This window comes from Oryza sativa, chromosome 1 (genome assembly GCF_034140825.1).
Source record: "Oryza sativa Japonica Group chromosome 1, ASM3414082v1".
Taxonomy (NCBI): Eukaryota; Viridiplantae; Streptophyta; class Magnoliopsida; order Poales; family Poaceae; genus Oryza; species Oryza sativa.
The window spans coordinates 19,212,478-19,232,479 of record NC_089035.1 but is presented as its reverse complement, the minus strand read 5'-3'; the positions used below and the strand labels follow the sequence as shown (position 1 = coordinate 19,232,479).

Here is a 20,002-nt window from a genome sequence, read left to right as displayed (position 1 = left end):
GAGGCTTAGGAATCCGGCAAAGTGGAAGTCGATCCCGTCTGTTCGTGTTTGGTTGGCTAGTTCTGACTAAATGATGAACGACGATGATTGAAAGTAGGCTAACTGACGGCGTGTGGCGTCAACTCACCTGAAACGGATAAAGATGGCATTTATGGAGGTTTGCATTGACAGAGCACTAGGGGTGACGGTGACTAGATGTCTTTTACTCGTCAAATCTGGTCATTTCATGAGAATATGGCGGGAAGGAGGGATGTGTCGACCAACGTTGTTTGGTTTTCTTTTTCTTTTTTGGTTGTGTGTTCTCCTACTTGTTGATGTGTGAGTCTAAGTGTTATATCATTTTGGCTTTGTATATTCTTCGTGGATATAGAGGTCGGATTAATGAAAATCTATTATTAAAAAAAAAGCAGAGGACAAAAGAAAATTGTCGAGCAATCGAACCCACGTCTGCAGAAATTAGCACCATATACAATCCTTACATTTATTCGAAATGCAGAATAACATAACATACAATACCCTAAATTTGTTCGAATCACATGGATAACTCACCCGCACACACCGTCACACACACACATCACAAACTTACTTTAATTAGGCTGATGCCCCAAACTATTGGCTCCTTAAGCAAAACTACCTGTAATCAGTCCCAGTGACTTGCTCACAATACTAGAAATGGACTCTTCATGCTCAAAAGCACCAACACCCGAATGGAACAACAAAAAATTTTCAATCTTTGTTGCCGTCTCTGCTGTTTCTTTAAGTATGATGTCCATTTCGTGCTTCTTAAACACCACAATATACGCCGGGTTCTTTTCCATCATCCAATTCATTTGCTGAATTACAACCCTTCTTACCCCTGGAAAATCAGCAGTTGGAGACTTGTACACAGTTAATATCATCTTAAGCTTCAGCACGAACTCGTCAACTGTAATATTGGCACTCCTGAGTGCATCGGTGAAAACCATTTCATCCCCGTTGGTGCAAATTTGCACGGTGAGCCCAATAAAGGACTCCAGTAGTTTGCCTTTGCCCTCTGCAGAATCTATTAGCTCTTGCGCCTGCACATGCACCCACGAGTTTAAATACATCTCGTTTCCACAGCACGATGAGACTTTTAAAGGTGAACTTTCAATTTAAAACAACTGAAGAAAAGTTTTTGCTAGATCCCTACATAAAGATGGGAAAATTCTTTATGGAAGCCCTTGCAATCTGTTGTTGGAACATCTGGAGTAGAAGAAATGATCTCATATTTAATGGTGTTCAAGTAAACTTTGGCAAATGGAAATCAGATTTCAAAGAGGATTTTACTCTACATAAGCATAGAGTAAAGGAAGTTGACAAACCAATTTGGCAATCATGGATTCAAAACATAGTTTAATTCTTGTCTCTTTGTTGTAACGCTATCCCCCTGTCTTATAGTCTCTTTCTTGTATAGCTCTTCATGTATTTATTTTCTTTTAATAAAGCGCAGTAGGAGCCTCTCCTACTGTTTTTCCCGTCAAAAAGAAAAAGATGGAAAAATGGAGAATTTATAGTATTCTTACATGTGAAGAATGATCATCAGAAGAATCTGACTCAATTTTTGACTCTGCTAGGTCGATCGTCTCTAGTACCTGTGACAATATTGTAGCTTTTATAAGAACCATAAAGTTTATGCAATAATGCAATTTGTTAAACAGAAGTAATATGGCTTTCATTTCAGTAGGAGTACAAAGATCTGGTTACATCGAAGAAATTTATAATTACTTCATCTATATCATAATTTCAATCTCAATGTATAAAATCTTGGACCCAAACATACCTTTGGCAGTGCTTTATCAATTATCTTGAACAACTCAGTGTATTCTGCTCCTTGGTAGGCCCTAAGATTCTGCAGGAGTTTCCCTACTCCTATCCTATGATCTGCAGACTCATCAGAGAGTACATGAACAATATTTTCCATGTCTTCCACCATTGTTTCTGCCAGTATGGCCTGAACATTGCTTTCTCTCACAATACTGAGCACAATCTTTTCTTTAAAATGAGTAGTAAGCAAAACTAACGCTTCAGTTGCTAAAGTTTCCATCATCTTTCTAGGGATGGGATCTTGAACAACATTCATTTCTCCTGCGAGGAAAGAGATGAGCATCCGAACAATTAGGCGAGAGTTTCTGATCTCCTTTCTTGCAGTATCATCCGCTGCTAAGAATGCAAGGATTCCTGTTACTTGAACAAGCAGATCAGCTTGTTGGCTTTCAGTATGGTCAGTTAGCAACTTTTTGATGACTTCCATGATGTGCAAATTTCCAGACACTTGGCGCCGAAGCTCCTCCCCAGCTTCACCAGCTTGAGCCAGGGTTTCAAAAACCGCCGGGGGCCCGGTTACCGCCACCCGGCGGTACGGCGGTTACCGGCGGTAACCGCGGTAACCGCGCAAAACCGCGACAAATTTACAAATCGAAATTTGAATTCAAAAATTCGGGCAAACCGCGCGGTTTGGCGCGGTTACCGCGCGGTTTGACGCGGTAACCACGCGGTTTGGCGCGGTTACCGCGCGATGTGTAATGGGTTGCACAGTAACGGGCCGGCCCATTTTTTTTTCTTTTTCCAATTTTCAAATTTATTCTCCGTTTTGCTCTCAAATTTGAATAAATATTACTCTTTTTTGAGAAATTTCTTCACCATAAAACACTATAAATCAAGCACTACCTTCACTATTTTTTTTGATTTTTTTCTTTTTTTTTAAATTTTTGAATTTGGACGAATTTTATTAAACCGTACCGCGCGGTACGGGTAACCGTACCCCCGCGGTACGGACGGTAACCGCGGTAACCGCGCGGTTACCGGCGGTTTTTCACACCCTGGCTTGAGCAAGGCCTTAAGTGAGCTATGAACTATTTCAAAGTCAAGTTTACAGTCCAATCTGCCTTCTCTGGTGAGTTCAATAATATTTGGAATCAGATCCTTGGCATCTTTCACTTGTGTGCAGTTGTCCTGATCATCCACAAGCTTCTCAAGAATCTGCACGCCAAGCAGCTTGAACTCTTTCATCACAGTGATTCAGGGGCGGATCTACCCATTAGGCGGGGTGGGTCGACCGACTCAGCTACGACTCGTGTTGCCCCACACTTTCAAGACCACCTTATTCTTTTATAGTAGTCATGGACCATCAAAATTAGGTATAACAAGGTATAAACATCCAACAGATTGAGACACTTATACGAATAAACTATTAATACGATATGTGTTGTGTTCGATTGCTCTTATCGAGTGAACATCTCCGTTCTCCGTCCCATCTATATTTTAAAGCTGCGTCCGCCACTGCAGTGATTGGGTTGCTGGAGCTTTCACTGTTTGTGGCCCCCTTGTTTGTGCTGAGCAGTGAGGAGATTGCAGGCAGGATACCAGGAAAGCTCTCCACCTGGAGGTCAGGCGCGAGCTCCAGCAATACGCGTGCAGCATGCCCTCTTGTGTCTGTATCCATGTCTATCTTCAAGCTCAGCATGTGGACTGCCATCTGAATTGTGCCAATGGAAACTCGAATCTTCTTCAGCACCCTCTGTTTGTACATTTTGCTTCTGAGAAGGTGGTCGACAATACGAAATCCTATAAGCTGGTTCTCTATTGAGTCGGAACTTAGCAGCTCGTTTGAAAAGCTAACCAAATCCATGCTGACCGCACCACGAAGATCACCACTGACGCATTTCAGAAGACATTCCTCAACATAGCGAGCAAGAGATAGCACACCCCAAAATCCCAGCTTATATGTGAGGCCAACTCGTAGCATCCGTTTCAACGGGTTTGCCAAGATCGAAACCAGGAAATAGACAATGCACTGGGAGAGCGCCAATCCATAGAAGATGTTCAGGGACCATCTGATGTTCTTATGGTCATCGTTTTGTTGATAGATTGGATCGACATAATCTTGCCTTTTCAGGCGCAACGAACTGATAACCATGGTACCGATCACTGCAGCCAGCTGTGCATATCCAAGGGTGGTCTGATATAGGACCGCCAAGCAGGAGCGACCATTGATGAAGGCCGAAAACAACTCCAAAAATATTTTTGTGTAGTCGTCAGGCTTCTCTTCGTCGCTTCTATACCTCCGCCAGCTTCCGCGCCCAAGTACAGCAATTCTGTCAGCCTTGATGATTGCTTCAGGAAGGCCAATGAAGAATTGGTCCTCGGGTTTGGAAGTGTTGAAAAACCTGCCAAGTTAAATGTGATTATGCTAAACTAGTCAAAAACTCGTGGATTTGCACGAACTATTAATTTAACCTATATTTATAAAAATTAATACTCTCTTCGTTTTATATTATAAGTCGTTTGACTTTTTTTTCTCTAAGTTTAATTAAATTTATAGAAAAAATTGGCAATATCTAAAATATCAAATTAGTTTCAATAAATCTAACATTGAATATATCTATTATCTATTCTATTATATTATTAAAACAGCTTTGAAAGAAGGCACCACGTTCACTGTGGGGGCTAAAAATTACCACATTAAACGGAGAAAAAGAAAAAAAAAGAAAAGAAGAGTCCAAGTAGAAATACAATCTTAAAAATAGCTGAAATTCGGAATTAAAATAATCAATATTGAAAGAAGGTTCCACATAAGAAACCAATACGAGATTAATCAAAATTCGAAATAAAAATAAAATAAAATCCAAAATTAGAAAAAAAAAGGGAGAATCCAAGTAGAAATACAATCTAAAAATAGCTGAAATTCGGAATTAAAAATAAGCAATATTGAAAAAAGTTTCTATATAAGAACCCAATACGAGATTAATCAAAATTCGAAATAAAAATAAAATAAAATCTAAAATTAGAAAAGAAAAGGATAGTCCAAGTAGGAATACAATTTTAAAATAGCTGAAATTCGGAATTAAAAATAAGAAATATTAAAAGAAGAGTCCATATAAGAACCCAATATGAGATTCATTAAAATTAGGAATAAAAATAAAAATAAAATCCAAAATTAGAAAAAAAAAAGAAGAGTTCAAGTAGGAATACAATTTAAAATTAGCTGAAATTCAGAATTAAAAATAAGCAATATTGAAAGAAGAATCCATATAAGAACCCAATACAAGATTAATTAAAATTCAGAAGAAAAAAATAATATAATATCCAAAATTAGAAAAATTAAAAGAGAGTTCAAGTAGGAATACATTTTGAAACAACTGAAATCGAAAATAAAAAAAAAAGAACACAATACGATATTAATTAAAATTTGAGAAAACAAATAAATTCTGAAACTAAAAAAATAAAAATAAGATTTCAATTAGGAATACAATTTATAAATAACTAAAATTTGGGATAAAAATAAAGACTATCGAAAGAAAAGACTATCTAAGACACATGATGAGATAAATTAAGTAACATGCCTATAAAAGAGTAGAGTGGTGGCGGTTGATACGTCATATAAAAATTATTAATAAAACACCAAATAGATCCTAATGACGATTAAAAGGAGGAGGGATAACCGGTAGGCCGTGAAGCAAATGAGAAAGGTGGTTGCCAGGACTTCTAAAAAGTAAAAAAAGAAAACCCCATTGATTATCATATTCGATTTTTAAAATCTCAATGATTATAAAAAGGAGAAGCAGCGAGCGAGGTGTATAGGAGTATAGTTGCAGAGCCGCCAACGGTTGATGAGACTTCTAGAAAATAAAAAATAAATTCCAACGATAGTTATGTTCGATTTCTAGAATCACAATGACAATAAAGAGTAATAAAGAGTAGGTGGCGGACGGGCTGTATAGGAGCATAGTGGCATCGTTTTACAGGACTTCTAAAAATTATAAAAAATGAAACCCAACAAGACAATAAACTCTATAAACTACAATGTCCATTTTTTAAAGGTTCGGAACTTCTAAAAAGTAAAAAAAAACAATGATAATCATGTTCGATTTTAAATCTTAATGACAATAAAGAAGGGAGGCAGCGGGCGAGCCATAGATAAGTACAATGTCAAAGCCGCTGACGGTTTGGCGGGACTTCTAGAAAGTAAAAATGAACCCAAACGATAATTATGTTCGACTTTTTAAATGTCAATGATAATAAAGAGAAGAGACAGTGGACAGGCCGTAGATAGTGAACATGCCATAGAGGAGTATAATGGCAACATTTAACGGGACAACTAGAAATTATAAAAACGAAACCCAACGTGACAATAAACTCTAAAAACTATAAGATCCAATTTTTAAATGTTCCAAGGAGAATGAATAGAAATAGTAATAGATCGTGCAAGCAAATAAAGGAGGAGATGACAAAAAGGGTAGCAACTGGTGTGACTTTTAAAAACTATATAATTAGAAACACGGGGACGATAAGATTTGGTCTTTCAAAGTTTTAAGACAATGAGATAGCTATTTAATAAATTTAAAGTAAAATCATACTTAAAAAAATATATGATTTTGTTTGGGTGCTAGCCGCGCATTTGCGCGGGCCACCCAGCTAGTTTTAATAATATATTTGTTTTGCGTTAAAAATACTACTATATTTTTTTATTATCTTAGTCAAACTTAAAAAAGTATAACTAGAAAAAAAGTCTAATGACTTATAAGATGAAACGAACAGAGTATTAATCAAACATCTATTGAATACTTTTCAGTACATTCGAATTCGCATACAAAAGAACTCTCTTCTCAATTTGCGGTCCTTGCGGATCATCGACCGTGGCCATGGCTAGTTCACGGTGCCCTCCGTGCCGCCGACGGCAGCAGGCCGGGACAAGGACGTCCTCATGTGTTTGATCGTTGATTCGGATCACGGAGGCCGGGGAGCGAGGTGCTTCCTCCTCGTCCTCGTTCTCCATGGCCATGATTCCTCGCGGCGGGCGGCTGGTGGCTCACGCCGGCATGCGCAGGCGCAGCCTCACTGGACGAGAAAAAGACGGGGAGGCGCAGGAGGACGGGATTCATGGGTAGGAGAGGGGCAACTGGCGGCGGCCCACAATATCGGATTCGTATCTTTATCTACAATATCAGATATCTCGACCCTCTAGTTATAAAAGTCAGTGCGATTTATCTCTCTCGACGGTTTTACTGACGTGACAGTGTTAACTTGATCTTCATCCTACGTAATGCATATGTAGCATTAGAATAAAAAGGTCATATGTGGAACCCATTTATGAAACCCACTAACATGTGGCCCACATGTCATCCTCTCTCTTCAACCCTTCTTCCTCCTCCCTTATCTCTCTCTTTCTCCTCCCTTCGGCCATGGCGCGGACCGGAGCGGCAGTGGCTCATGCAAGAACGGACGGCCTACTCGCCACCTTCAACCCCATGACCGGGAAGAAGTACGAGCTGGGATACTGCACCAGCTCCGACGAGCCGGAGCCACGGGCGCATCGTTGCTCGTGGCATGGGTGGGTTCTCGGAAAGGAGGGCGACGACGAGGTTTTCTTGCTAAACCCAACGAAAGGGCGCATCATGCATCTCCCGCCAATGACGAGAGGGCCCTTCTTCGGCAGCATATCTTTCACCTCCGTGCTGGGATCCCCTGATTAATTTAATGGTGGTGTGCGCCAGCGAGTGGCAAGGCATCGAGACAACGAGGGTGAAGACAGGCGTCAGGGAGACGAGGACTGGACAGCGAAAGACTTCGACCACAACCCGCCGTTTCCACTGTCTTTTCACAACCCTCTCCTGTTCCCGTTCGACGACGAGTGTTCATGTTCAACCCGAGCAACATGACATGGAGTTTTATTGAGAAGCCGGAGCCACTCTACGACGAGACGGACATAGAATGGAACGAGAGCTGCTATCTCTTGGAGTGGACAGGCCAGCTCATCGCCATCTTCACCGCGCTTATTCAGGGGCTCGCCACGGCCGAAGGGAAAAGGAAAGAGAGATAAGGGAGAGATGAGAGGAAGGAGGAAGAAGTGTTAAAAGAGAGGATGATACGTGGCCCTATAATATTCTTTTTGACGGATAAATGGGTCACACATATTCTTTTAATTTTAATGTCACATAAACGCCACGTAAAATGAAGACTAAGTCAACACTATCGGTTTCAATAGCTCGGGGAGATATCCACTTGTGGTTTAGGGATATGAATATGATTCGACCGTTAAGAGAGAGTCCAACTGCACTTATTCTGGTTATTATTGAGACATTGAGCTCGGCTGTTGTGGGCCTTGTGGGCTGTCAGGTTGTGGCCGAATCAGGCCGAATGGCCTATCGGGCTGCTATTGCTTTGCTATGGTTTTGTGGGCTGTACCTCGTTTTCCTCGGGATATTTCTGCCGAGCCAGGTTAAGAGAGTTTTCAAGTTACTTTCTCATAGTACTTATTATTTTTTTAATAATAATACTTATTGTTTTGGATAACACTATTATAAAACTTTAAAAACTTTAACTATAAATAACATCTGAAATATTTGTTTTTCAAATATAGTAAACATATATATGTATATTGGTCTCAAAAAGTGCTACAACAAAATCATATATTTATTGATATCTCTATATATATTGTAATAAAAAAACATGTATTACCAGCCCATAGGAAGTACTCACTACTAAAAAACGATTTTCATGTACAGGGACCCATTTAAATTGCAAACGGATTATAACTGGCTGCGTATGTGAAAATTGTCCTCTATTTTCGTGTGCGGCTCCTTAAGAGGACCGCACGGAAAAATTGATTTTTGCATGCGCACATCTTAAATGGACCATGCACAAAAGTGAGCCTATTTTCACAAGCGGACCTATTAAAAGGTCCACACGCAAAAATACCCCTCCCTCTTTTCCCTCTTACTCACTTTAAATTTTCTCCTCTTTCTCTCCTCTCCTCTCTATCTCTTTCTCTTCTCTCCTCTCCTCTTTTTCCTCTCCTTTCTACGCGGCCTCACTCCTCTCCTCTCCTCTCTCCTGACAGCGACAGCGGCAGCGGCGGGTGTAGGCAACGGCGGCGGCGATGGCAACAGTGGGTGTAGGCGACGACGACAGAAGGGATGAGCTACGGCGCGCGGCGGTGTCCTCCACGCTCTACCGCGCACGGTGGGCCCCACAGTTAGGATACGCGTAGGCTACGATAGCATAAATCAAAATTTTCTATCGCGTAAATCAGGAACCATGCAAGTATTAGATCATAGATTGTTACCACTCGACGCGCTGCGCAGCGGAAGAAGACGCTGAGAAGTCGAAGGAACTCTCGCGAAGTAGCGCGTGTCGATGTAGAGGAAGTAGTCGATCGCACCGGCTCGACCTTCTCCTCCTCGTGCGTTCTCCTCGCCGTACTCCCACGCCGATCAGCACCGCAAACCAGTGGCGCCTCTACCGGTATCCACACGTACAGGGACGGAACGCCACGCGCAGATATGCTAGCACCCGCGCGCGGCTAGGGTTTTGCTCGGGGAGGGAAGTGACGGCTAGGGTTTCTCACGTGATGCAATACCTCCGCCGGTCACACCCCTCACGAATATGTAGGATCCATCACTCGGGCCTCCAAGGCCCGTATGACTTCTATTCGGATCCTATCCGAATTAAGCTTATATTGGATATCCATCCAATCCCCTTATTTTCAGGCCATTAATTGTGCGACCCTGTAGGTTCATGTATACTCAGCTGTAACCCGAAAACCCTTTTTCGATCCACGTGTCAATAGCGGCCCCTAGCAGAACGTATTGACCCACCGGGCATACATAAAAATCATATCGGCTGAACCTCTAGTGTATACTTGTATAAACCCCTTTGCCTCACAATATTGATTAAGCTCAAGGCTAGATATGTGCCATCCTCTAATAGCTCAATTATTCACTCGAACCTGTTAATAGATTATATAACTTGTGATTGACTCCTCAATCACCTTTGGCATGGCCATGCACTTCCATAATCTACAACATCGAGGGGCCCAGACATATCTCTCCATAGGAGGGGCAAATCCCATCTTGATTATTCATATCCCACTACATGTTTCATAGCATACCCGAAAACTACTTTTATAACTACCCAATTACGGAGTAGCGTTTAGCAGTCCCTAAGTAAGCTACTACACATGTTGAGAATCATGATAATCTCAGATCTAAGAATTCAACACCAACACTAAATGAGATCACCGATGACACAACACATATGGCTCTTGTAGTGTCTCATGTTGGGTCTATCCAACAACATGTTCACCAACATGTGTCCACATTATTAATTTGGTATCTCTATACCATGATCCATGAGACATGATCATCAATTAATACATGTGCTGATCATCTAAACATATTTGTTCCGCATATGATATTTGATCAGGGATCCTTTAGAAATAGCAACACATAACATAAAGAGTCTCATGAAAGAATCACATATTCATTAACCAATAATAAGTTATCTATTTCAAGGAACAATGTCGGATAAATATCACTACTGGAGAAATGATCTTTGGAGGGTCGAGCGATTTCCACAATAGTCCCGGTTCTAATAAGAACCGGGACTAAAGATTGTTTTTAGTCCCGGTTAAAAAAATTGATCTTTACTCCCGGTTGGTGTTATCAACCAGGACTAAAGATGATCTTTAGTCCCGGTTCATCCTCTGTCAGAAGCCTGACAGGGGGCCGAGGATCTTTAGTCCCGGTTGATAATACCAACCGGGACTAAAGATTACCACTTTAGTCCCGGTTGGTACTATCAACCGGGAGTAAAGATCATTTAGATACCAACCGGGACTAAAGATTTACCTTTAGTCCCGGTTAGTGTTACCAACCGGTGTAAATATTTATCTCCCATCTCTGATCGGTTAAGTCCTATATAAGATTCCCCTCGATCTCTCCTCCCCTCAGATCCAATCTCATCCTCCTCTCCTCCCCTCCCCTCTCCTCCTCCCCTTCTCCCCTTCCTCCTCCTCCTCTCTACTCCCCTTCCTCTCTCTGCGCGGGCGAGGGGCGAACGGCGAGTGGCGGGCTGGGTGGCGGCTGATGCAGGCAGGCGGCCTGCGGCGGGCGCGTGGCGGGGGCCGGTGGCGGCGGGCGCGCAGCGAGCCAGGCGACGGCTGGCGCGGGCGAGCGCGGGCAGGCGCCAACGGCGGCGGCGGCGGGCAGGCGGCCTGCGGCCGGTGGCGGCGGGCGCGCGGCGGCCGCCGGGGCTGCGCACGCAGGCGGCGGCCGGCATCTTCCCGTTTTCTTTTTTTCTTTTTTTTTTGTGATTTGTGATTCACTGGATGTATAAATTTGTGATTCATTGCATAGATATGTGATGTTTTTATTTGGTGTGTAATTTATTTAAGGATTTGTGATGTATTTGATTTGTGTGCATATGTAACTTAGGATTTGTGAGATGAATGATTTGGGATGTTACTTGATTCGGGGTTTGATTTGGGATGTTATTTGATTCGGGGTTTGATTTGGGGATAGGCATCTCACCTAATTTGGTAGAAAATATAGGGATTAACTCAGTCGGTAGCAAATTAACAATGAAAAAAAAAGGGGATCAACCGGGACGTGGCTCAGCCATCTTTAGTCCCGGTTGGTAACACCAACCGGGACTAAAGATGAATCTTTTCTCCCGGGTATCTGAACCGGGACTAAAGACTGCAATCTTTAGTCCCGGATTCCTTCTCCCGGTTCGCTACCTGGGAGTAAAGGTGGTTGTGAACCGGGAGAGATGTGGGGTTCTCCAGTAATGTATGTAAACAAAGTATGTGATACAATCATCTCTATGATTGCCTCTCGGGCATATCACTAACACCCTCTGATGGTGGAGGCGCGGGATTCCGCGGGTGGCAGCCAACCACCGCACGGATCCGACGGTGGCTGGCCGGCCTCCCCCAGTGCGGGATCCGGCTCCCCTCCCCTCCCCTAGCGCGGGATTTGTGCAAAAGTCAATGAAAATTCTAACACCGCGCTTCGTGAATCCTTAGATCAATGTTGAGATTCGTGCAATAAGTTGATGAAAATTCTAACAACGTGCTTTGTGAACCCTCAGATCAATGTTGAGATTCGTGCAAAATGTTGAGATCAAATGTGTTTTTGAACAGTGCTAGAACCGGCAGTTATGAGCCCTGACCATCAGTGCCACATAATTTTTTTAAGATATAGATATATGCAGCTTTTTAAATTAGGAAATTATCCCCTCTAACAATCCAATCTAAAATTCACTCCTATGAAGATTTGAACTCAGCACCTTAAGGTGCTACTCAGGACACATAATTCTTTTAAGATATAGATATATGCAGCTTTTTAAATTAGGGAATTATCCCCTCCAACAACCCAATCTAAAATTCACTCCTATGAAGATTTGAACTCAGCACCTTAAGGTGCTACTCAGGTCACTGCAACCACCGGACTGCTTGCGCTGTTGTATCAGTGCCATGCGGATCAGGATCGTCTGCCTTCACGGGGCGACTGCACGCGCGTGCCTTCAGCACTCATCCACCGTCCAAACCATCCGATGGCTCACGAGGCAGCACGCCATAGCTAACAGAACCAGCCATCGCGAAGCCCACGAAAACCCAGCAAGTAGCAGCGACGAAGTACCCGCATGCGTTGGGGAGTGGCCCGGAGCTCAAACGCCGGTATGCGCTGCCGTCAGCCGAGTGACCTGAAGCTTTTCCACCGGCATACGCCACCATTGGCCGCTACGAGAGCTGGGCTTCACTGCTGTCTCCTCGGATGTACGTCGTGTTCAATCTCCGCCGTCCCATCTTCCGTTGAGGACAAGTCTGTAGCGGCAGCGGCGCAGCAGCAGCCGGAGGCAAGCATGACAAAGGTGTTCTCGTTGTGTTTCCGTAGAAAACCAGCTGATTGAATGCGTACTTTACGTAATACGTTGCTTGCTGCATAGTCGATCGAATCAGAAGTTCAGAACGCAAGCTTTGCTTGCTGCTCATTGTAACTGTAATCGTGTTATGCTACTACTTGGTCTTGGTGCATCCATATTTTCCAAGTTCCACAGGCAGCAAGCATGTTGAATTGCTTCCAATTGCTGCATATCCAATCCTAGCAAGAAGATGGACCAGTGGAGTACGTGCACGACGCTCAAGGGGACAGCGAGGAAGCTACAGCTCCCGGTGGCTCTGGTGGCGGCGCATCCCAGTGAAGAGCTTCAGGTCAGTCCCCGCCGTGAACGACGACGGCCGGCGATAACGACAACGAACGCATATGTTATCGGAGTCCAGAGGTGTGTCCGCTATCAGTCTATCACTTGTGAGCGTGGGCTTTCCTGGGCTGGTTGTTTAAGGGTACACGTCACGCGATAGCCGTTGGATGGCTCGGACGGTGGATGTGTGCTGACTGCACGCTCGTGCAGTTACCCCGTGAAGGCAGACGATCCTGATCCGTGCCATGCAGCCTGCCAGTGGGAAAACCAGCAGAGAGACTGTTTGTTACGAACCGACAGGGAAGCCCTTCTATGAACTTTGCGGAATAGCGAGTATTGCTTGAAATTAAAATTGACCTTATAATTAATCTGCATATATATATATATATATATATATATATATACACATGTAGACATACCAGGTTGCTTCCATGAAGACGATGATGGTCACGAACCAGAAATCCTTCTGTTTGATGAGGGTAGCGTATCCACCTAGCAACACCACCGTGGCCCATGCGAAAGCCAGTGCACCACAACCGTTCATCACCCTGTAGAAGAACGCAATGCGTACGGCCATGGTGTTGAGCTTCTCTTCCGGCAGCCTCTCATCATTTGGATCAGGCTGATCAAATGCCTCTGCATCATTTTTTGGTGGCACTGCCATGGCGTCGCAATCTTGGTGCGTCGCACATTTTTGATCGGGTTTGTGAGACATTGATCGGGAGTGTTGGTAATTTATTTCTTAGATCTGTCTTCTCGTTGCATCAACACTGGGGTGGCATCACCCCCATTTTATACTGGTCGGACGAGCATAGTAGAAAATAAGGTGTGGTACGTAGTAGATCGAATACAACCTGTAACATATGTTAGTTTAGGTATATATGGAGATGGACGCCGTCAGCTTTATAAAAAAAATTAGTAATAATAATAGTGACTCTTGGGAGGTAGATCGATCTGCGAGTCGTTCTATAGTTATGCAAGTTGGCAAAGTCTTCCTTTGCCCTGGAACTTAATTAATTAGCCAATGAGCAGGGCGTACATGGACATGATATAAATGCTACTAAAACTGACTTTCTAAAGGGCAGGCGTGGTCTTCCCTAACGTAACATGGTCGACAGTTAAAAATAGGACTACGCTCCATTTATTAATACTCCTGAAGGAGGGTAAAAACACTGAATCCTTTAATAAGTTTGCGCGGACATTGTGGAGTATAGTCGTCCAATGGAGGGATGTGTATTTTCAGAAGTCTAGATATAATCCTGGTATTATCTATGTTCTCCCTCTGTTTTCACTTTTAATAAATAACGTTATTGACTTTTAGCATTATATTTGATTATTTGTCTTATTAAAATATTATATAAACTAGAAAGGTAACCCGCGCACATGCGCAGTACGTTGCTGACAGCCTGACACCTTGTTTATTATTGTTGCTTGAATTTTTATGAGTAATATTAACATGTTGGTGATTTTTTATTATATTCTTTTGTCCATAGTTTGTTTAGGATTGCTTTAAATGTTAGTCATGATTTTCTTCTAACTACCCTATCAACATATAAATTCTAATTATTTGAATTCGTAAAATCTTGAGTTTATGAGAAAATATCGTGTCGTGGAAAATGGAGTTGATTCACATGTAACTATCATTTGTACTATATGTGTTTTTAATATTTAGTATATCTTACTTTTGGAGTTTCTAAACTTTAAGAAATAGCTTTTCTTGTGTACTATAGATATCTTTATGGAATTTAGGATATTTTAATGGAAGAAACTTTCTATTAAGATATATGGTAAGAGGAAAATTTTATCCAATTATGACAAATTTATATTTACTTTTGCTACCTCCTTTTGTCATATTCTTACTATGTTCTTGGAAAAATGAATTTAAAATTGAAATAAGAGAGCAATTATATAAATAAAATTTTTCCATTTAGGAAAAAGTACAAATCACGCCCCTCTCCCCGAACCACAAAACCGGACATTCTTCACCCTCAACTATACAAACCGGACAAATTACCCCCCTCGACCCAATCCACGGTGGTTTTGGTCCACGTAGCGTACGCGTGGCAGTCCAGTCAGCACTCTATTTATAAAAAAAATTGTGGGACCCACCTATCATCTCCTCATCCTCTCATCCTCTATTTTCTCTCTCTCACTCTTCCTCTCTCTCAAACGGGAGGACACGCGGCGGTGTGCGGGAGAGGACGCGGGCACGCGGCGGCGGCGGGCGGGCGGCAGCGGACGCGGCGGCGGGCCGGGGAGGACGCGCGGCAGCGTGCGGGGGAGGACACGGGCACGCGGCGGCGGCGGACGGACGGTGGCGGCGGCGCCGGGGAGGACGCGGCGACGGGCGGGCGGCAGTGGACGCGGTGGCGGACGCGGCGGGTCGGGGAGGACGCGGCGGCGGGCAGGCGGTGGTGGAGCACCGGGGAGAACACGGCACCGGGGATGAGGAGGACGACGACAAGGATGCAGCGCACGGCGGCGGTGAGTGACGCGGAGGCGACGGCGGCGGGGGATGACGAGGACGACGACGAGGATGGAGACGGAGGTGCGCCGCCCCCCGCTGTGCCCGTTGTCCCGACGGCGCCACACACAGAGAGAGAGGGGGAGGGGGGAAGCAGCGCCGAGCGGCCGCCTCCTCATCCCCCGCCCCTGCGCTCCGCCACCTCCTCGGCGCCGCCCGCCGCCGCCGCGTCCTCCCCGCGCTCCGCCTCTCCGCCATGGCCGCCGCAGCCATCGTCCTCGTCGTCGTCCTCCACTCCTCCGTCGCCATCCTCATCGTCGTCCTCGTCATCCCCCTCCGTCGCCGCCTCCGCGTCACCCGCCGCCGCCGCCGCTGTGCTCTTCATCTGCGTCACCCGCCGCCGCATCCGCGTCCTCCCCGGCCCGCCCGCCGCCGCATCCGCCGCCGCCCGCCCGCCGCCGCGTCCTCCCCGGCGCCGTTGCCACCGCCTGCCCGCCGCCGCCGCGTGCCCGCGTCCTCCCCCGCACGCCACCGCGCGTCCTCCCGTTTGAGAAAGAGAAGATGAGAGGATGAGGAGATGACAGGTGGGTCCCACAATTTTTTTATAAATAGAGTGCTGACTGGACTGCCATGTGTACGCCACGTGGACCAAAACCACCGCGGATTGGGTCAAGGGGGGTAATTTGTCCGGTTTGTATAGTTGAGGGTGAAGAATGCCTGGTTTTGTGGTTTGGGGGAGGGTAATTCAGACGACCGCGATAGTTCGGGAGGAAGTAATTCGTACTTTTTCCATTTATAAATAAAATTGTTGATGACATTTGTTGAAATTGGGCGTTTGTCAATAGCATTTTTGGTTTTTGTCATCCTATTTAGTCGTAAATATTTGTCAACTAATAAATATACTTTATATTGTCATTTGTTATATAATTTTCATGTATGTTTGGATTACATGAAAAGAATAAAAATGCGACCTAAAATATAATTTTATTTTATAAGTTGAAATATATTCAAAACAGATAGTAAAATATTAATTTAATGGTAAATAATATGATGGACTAAACTTCGTTTTCAATAGTAGAGTGAATTTAGTTATGCATGTTTGTAAAAGTGATATATGATAAAATAATATATGTCGCCATTTGTTTGTCATATACGATGAAAAGGGTCAATATATGACCCAAAACATTTATTTATTTATTATAATTTAAAATATGTCAGCACCACTTTAAGCCTATCTCAACTATTACATTTTATGTATGTAAAAATTGTATGTGTAATTTTGAATTTATAGTTGTTTAGAATTTATTATGATAAATAACAAATATTATCTCAACTACTATAAAAAAAGATTAAAGGAAAGGGAAGAGAAGGTGAGGAGGGCCGGTTGCGTGCATGCAGTATGAAGTGATATTTTTTAAGGGTTAATTGAATCTATGCCACTACAAATATGCCATTTTAGAAAAATATCATTACTATTCACGATATTGGCTACGTGCCACTGGAATTTGAGAAAATTAGAATCATATCACTCCATCACGTTTTCCGTCAAAAATCTCCGTTAGCCCCAACCGCACGTGGGACCTAGCTGTCAGTTTCATCTTCACCTCCCTCCCCTCTCTTCTCTCTCCCCTTCCTCTCTCTCCACCAATGTCGTCGACCACCACCGTAGCTGCCGCCGTCATCGACCACCTCCGTGAAGGCCTCGGGAGCCACTGCCGTCAGTCCGTCACCGCTATTGTCGGCCCTATCCGCGGCGGGAGGGTTGGGAGCTGTCGCCGCCGCTGCCGTCTGTGGCAAGAGGTTCGGGAGTAGCCGTCCTCAACGCCATCCACACTGGAGGGCTCGGGAGCCCCTGCCGCCGTCACTATCCTTGACCCCATCCGCGACGGGAGGGCTCGGAACCTGCAGCCGCAGCCGCCGCTGTCCTTGACGCCATCCGCGTGGGAGCGCTCGGGAGCCACTGTCGCCGTCTCTGTCCTCGATCGCATCCGCAATGGGAGGTCTCGGGTGCCGCCGCCGCCGCCGCCATCCTTGACACCATCCGCAATATCATGAATAGTAGTGGCATTTTTCTAAAATGACATATTTGTAGTAGCACAAAATATAAGTAATTTTGGTTGAATGGGATATCATAGTACTACGAATCTAAATCCATGTCCATGAATCCAACAAAAATTTCTTATATTTTGGGACAGGGGTCCGCGTGGGAGCGCTCGGGAGCCGCCGCCGCCGTCTCTGTCCTCGATCGCATCTTCGATGGGAGGTCTTGGGTGCCGCCGCCACCGCCATCCTTGACGCCATCCGCAATATCGTGAATAGTAGTGGTATTTTTCTAAAATGACATATTTGTAGTGGCACAAAATATAAATGATTTTGGTTGAATGGGATATCATAGTACTACGAATCTAAATCTATGTCCATGCATCCAACAAAAATTTCTTATATTTTGGGACGGGGGAATATGTATTTTCTAATTAACTTCTTATTATTTTAATGTTATTAATTAGTTTTATGTGTTTTATATTGTCTAGTGTAAACTAAATGTTGTTAATCACATGGTTTAAAAATCTATGTGTTTTTCCATTAAAAATGTAAAAATGTGTGTTGAGTGGCCAATAGCTGGTCCAAAGCAATGTATTTCTTTTACTTGTTAAATACAGTTAATTTGGGACGTGAATTATAAATATTTGTTATAAATGATCTAATAGTGTACATGGATAAAAAATTAGCTATATATATGATGTAAGATGTTATAGTTGTTCAAAAAAATTTTTACTACAAAATATGTTCAATCTAATAGGGCATGGAAATAAAAAAGAGGAGATGCACCGGCCGGTTATAGGCATGCGTATGTGCAGTTTGCAGCACACGTACATGTGTACAGGCCCCATGGGCCTTTTCTTTTATTATTAAAGTAAATGCAATGAAGGAAAATAGTGGGTCCTTTGTTAAATAAAAGAAATTGGTGGGTCCACCTTATTTAAAAGTGCCACGTGTCGAATTAAGAGCATTTGTAGGAAGACATGTGGCGACTTAGGAATGTTTATAGGAAGTTTAATGGATTTTTAGTATATAATAACTAGGAAGGTGGCCCACACGATGCGCGGACATCTATACTATCGTAACGTAATATTATAATTTCTTTAGAAACTATATTTTATAAGGGCAAACTATAGGTCGGGTATATCTAAAAACCATTCATTGACTTAGAAGATAGATCAAGGTCATATGGCATTTGAATTTACTTTTGGACTGAGTGAGTAAATATCATGTATACCATTTGAACACATACCATACAATATTGCTACAAGTAAAAATTGCGATAGCAAGGTGTTAATGACCAAATTTGGTAATATCAGCATCGGAGATGAAGATAGGATCGAAGCGGAATCGAAGATAAGGATTGTTGCGGAAACAGAGTAAGAATCGGCTGGAGTCCGGGTCGGCTACGACTGGGATCGGCTAAATCCGAGTCAGACTGGGTTAAGTGATACAGCCGATTCCGACAATACGACTTGTGTACGACATCGGGTTCAAGTTGATGTGCTTCAAGATGATTGCCACGCATGGATAGAGTCCTGGGAAGGCAATTGTATCTATTAATTAGGATATTTTATTAGAGATAAATGTGGGCAAAAGTCTGCCGCAAAGACTTATGGTATCTTAGAGTTTGTTAGAGATAAGAGTCGTGTCCAATATGGACATATCTTATAATTCTCGGGTATAAATAGACCTCGAGCCCTATGTAATTATTAACACATACGTTCAATACAATTTCGGCGCATCGCCACCCTTTTGCTTTAGTTTTATTTCGACGAGTTCTTTCTTTCGGGTTGAGCTGCATCGGTTTCGATCTTCAACAAGAGGTAAAACTTGTTATGACGACTTGTGTTCTCGGGATTAGTGCTTCCATCTTTATGATACTCTAATCTTGTTTATGTAATTCATCGAGTTACCATATATTCTATATAATCTCTGACAATATCATTATCTAACCTATAATCGGCTAACATCTGTTAGTAGAAGGCGGCCGATTAGGTTAAATAGCGACGTTGGCTTAGATTATATAAGATATCTACCACCCTATAAAATATCCAGCGGCTTGATTGTCTAGATATTGTTCTTCTTTTCATACTTAATGCTGCATCAGTTGAGTTTGATCTATTAAGTCGTGCTTAGAATTTCAATCCCTAGCCTGCCTTCTGGTTGCCGATTAGGGTAGTATCGGAGTTTTAGCCGATCTTATCTGATTTAACTACTTCTATTTTATACGCTCAATTGATATGTTAAATCTGCCCTTTATATTAAGATCTTGTTGCATTTAAGTACATTAGGCTCCTGTTTGGTGTATTCTACTTGCTTTAATATCTTAATATAGAGTAGTATCGGAGTATTAGCTGATACATACTAGATCTGTCTGATCGGCTATGCTATGAGCATATATAATCTTGTTGTTAATATATATTTCAATCTAAGTGATTTGTACTGTCTTGGCATGACGACCGATCTATCCCAATCACTTGATTTGAGTAT

General features: G+C 43.2%; 1 protein-coding gene and 1 long non-coding RNA gene across 2 annotated transcripts; both read right to left on the bottom strand.

The window, feature by feature from the left end:
• Positions 1 to 620: 620 nt before the first annotated feature.
• On the bottom strand, positions 621 to 3,937 carry LOC136355345 (uncharacterized). The gene is made up of 5 exons (XM_066307838.1): positions 3,401 to 3,937; positions 2,895 to 3,000; positions 1,802 to 1,902; positions 1,545 to 1,613; positions 621 to 1,058 (listed from the first exon to the last, which is right to left on the bottom strand). Exons 1-5 carry the CDS (start codon positions 3,935 to 3,937, stop codon positions 621 to 623), a joined length of 1,251 nt encoding a protein of 416 aa, XP_066163935.1.
• An 8,176-nt stretch (positions 3,938 to 12,113) lies between these two features.
• Positions 12,114 to 13,765, bottom strand: LOC136354853 (uncharacterized). Its single transcript, XR_010738712.1, has 2 exons — positions 13,425 to 13,765; positions 12,114 to 13,257 (listed from the first exon to the last, which is right to left on the bottom strand). It is a non-coding gene; the product is annotated as an uncharacterized lncRNA (long non-coding RNA).
• Between the last annotated feature and the right edge of the window lie 6,237 nt (positions 13,766 to 20,002).